At 35.9% G+C, this 2,084-nt stretch overlaps 1 protein-coding gene across 2 annotated transcripts; it reads left to right on the plus strand.

Annotated features, from left to right (window-relative positions):
• Positions 1-802: 802 nt before the first annotated feature.
• Positions 803-1,862, plus strand: LOC105205433 (small integral membrane protein 8). 2 transcript variants are annotated; one of them, XM_011174800.2, is made up of 3 exons: positions 803-1,157; positions 1,230-1,404; positions 1,632-1,862. In XM_011174800.2, the coding sequence occupies exons 1-2, from the start codon at positions 1,056-1,058 to the stop codon at positions 1,386-1,388; spliced, it is 261 nt and encodes an 86-aa protein (XP_011173102.1). In that variant the 5' UTR covers positions 803-1,055; the 3' UTR covers positions 1,389-1,404; positions 1,632-1,862. The 2 variants fall into 2 exon arrangements, with proteins under 2 accessions (XP_011173102.1, XP_011173101.1); XM_011174799.2 differs by having other exon boundaries at positions 1,230-1,862.
• The last annotated feature ends 222 nt before the right edge of the window (positions 1,863-2,084 follow it).

Consider the following 2,084-nt stretch of genomic DNA (forward strand, 5'->3'; position numbering starts at 1 on the left):
CCTGGACTTGATTCTGTCCATGGGGAAATTTGTCAAACTGAAAAGTCGCTATCTTTCTACATACTTACAGTTTATGATTACCGTAACAGCCAATAAGGTCTAGTTGTTTCATTAATCATGAACTGCGAGTATGTAGAAAATGGTGACTTCTCAGTTTGGAAAATTTCCCCATGGACAGAATCAAAGTCCTTGGGTGTACAGTCGTGTTCATTATAGTTGCGACACTTTTTCTTCGATGGTTTTTGGCAAGGTCCGTGGATTGGCGTTGGAGGGGAAGGAAGGTCGTTGCATAGCCGCCATTTTCGAGACAGCGAGTCAGTGTTAGTGTATGTACGTAGATAGTAAGGTACTACAGCTATTAGTTGTGTGAGTGAGCGAGTGTGCAGTAAAAGTATGGCCGCCGCCATTTTCGTTCCACATCGTTGAAGTGGATGCAACGACCTTCCTTCCCCTCCAACGCCAATCCACGGACCTTGGTTTTTGGAATGTTGTTTTGCTCATCGAGCGGTGAACGTAATTGGCTGGATCCACAAGTAAGAACCATTCATGTTCTCAGCTCTTGTTATAATTGCGCGTTCAGAAACGCATCTAAGAAAAAGTGTCGCAACTATAATGAACACGACTGTACATACATTCACGTATGCGATAAAAAGAGACCGATAGAATACTGAATCACATGCGTGCAACGAAGACAATCACATTCAGTTGCAACAATATTACGGAGTTAAACAAGGTTGGTACACCTGGGAATTTCGCGTCGAGAAAATGAGTGAGAGGGCAAAAATTAGAGAAAGATGCCTGCAAACTGCACACCCACACCCACGTCTATTCCCACCACACCACGCTCTAGACCCTGACAGGTTTCCTGACCTGAATAGTCGACAAATTTATAACGATTAAATCTTGTTTTGTGGGGCAGAGCCCGGCATATATGTTGCAGATTTTTTTGTTTTATGCAGAAAACAAAAAAATTTATCGAATAAGCATAATTTCATCGATATTTGTGCTGAAGTTGCTTGAGACTTATCATAAAAATATTGTAGTTGAATAATACCATGAATAAAAATACTCGTGAAACAATACCAGGAGATGGTTTACGATCGTTGCGAAGCACCACGTTATTTCGTGCCATTAATTTCGAGTTGTATACCAAGCCGGTAAGCTTAAGAAATTAATACAACTTATCGGATTTGAATCCAATACTATCATTAATAAAATGTTGTTTGCAGAACAAAACTGTTATGATTCTCGGTATTTTGGCGATAGTGGGTTGTTCAGGGTACATATTTTATATGAATTTCAATCAAAAGAGGAATAATTATCGTACTATAGTAAAATCAGATGATACAGTAGTATTGGTGAAAAAAGCATCCAAATGGACTGATTAAATAAAGTTATAATTAGGTAGGGACAACAGAAATACAGACACAGGCTCATGAAGAAGAGAACCTGATAAAAAACTGACCAAAAAAATCAAATAAAAGTATTTTAAATATATTTTCCAAAGTTTAAATTTCTCCACTGTGTTCTTAACCTTGAATATACACACCTTTCATGAGGCATGAAATGTATTTAGAATCTTTGCTTTCTCTTTTCAACGACCAAATGTATATTTATCGTTTTATGTACAGACATCTTTGGAGATTTTAAGCAACTCAAACATATTTATATGTTAGCTACATTGAAATCTGGAGTGGATCGTCATCAGTTTTGTCATCACAATGGTTGAGAATATGATGTTATAATTTTTTTTTACTTGATCGTAAATAAACCAAAATATATAGGAGAGAATGGAATAAGTCAAACCTATACGCAGTTTTTGCTCTCTATAAGGTCCAAATAAAGTTGGTCATAAAACCAAAGATACCCTTGGAAAGTTAATTTAATTCCCTTCATTTTTACTTTAGACCATTTTGACATATTTCTCACCTGTGTTGAACTATAATGTAAAAATGCTTTTTCCAGTCCGATTTGAAACTACTGGTTTCAAATCGAATACTTTATTTTTATTGACATTTAGATAGGATTTAAAAGATTTTAATGTAATTTTTTTTTAGTATTGAGTAAAAACGAGCAATTTGACA

This window comes from Solenopsis invicta, chromosome 16 (assembly GCF_016802725.1).
Source record: "Solenopsis invicta isolate M01_SB chromosome 16, UNIL_Sinv_3.0, whole genome shotgun sequence".
NCBI lineage: Eukaryota > Metazoa > Arthropoda > Insecta > Hymenoptera > Formicidae > Solenopsis > Solenopsis invicta.

Coding starts and splice junctions, on each gene's coding strand:
- LOC105205433 (XM_011174799.2), top strand. CDS start 1,056: ATGAATAAAAATACTCGTGAAACAATACCAGGAGATGGTTTACGATCG. Junction 1,158..1,229: donor TCGAGTTGTATACCAAGCCG/GTAAGCTTAAGA, acceptor TGTTGTTTGCAG/AACAAAACTGTTATGATTCT.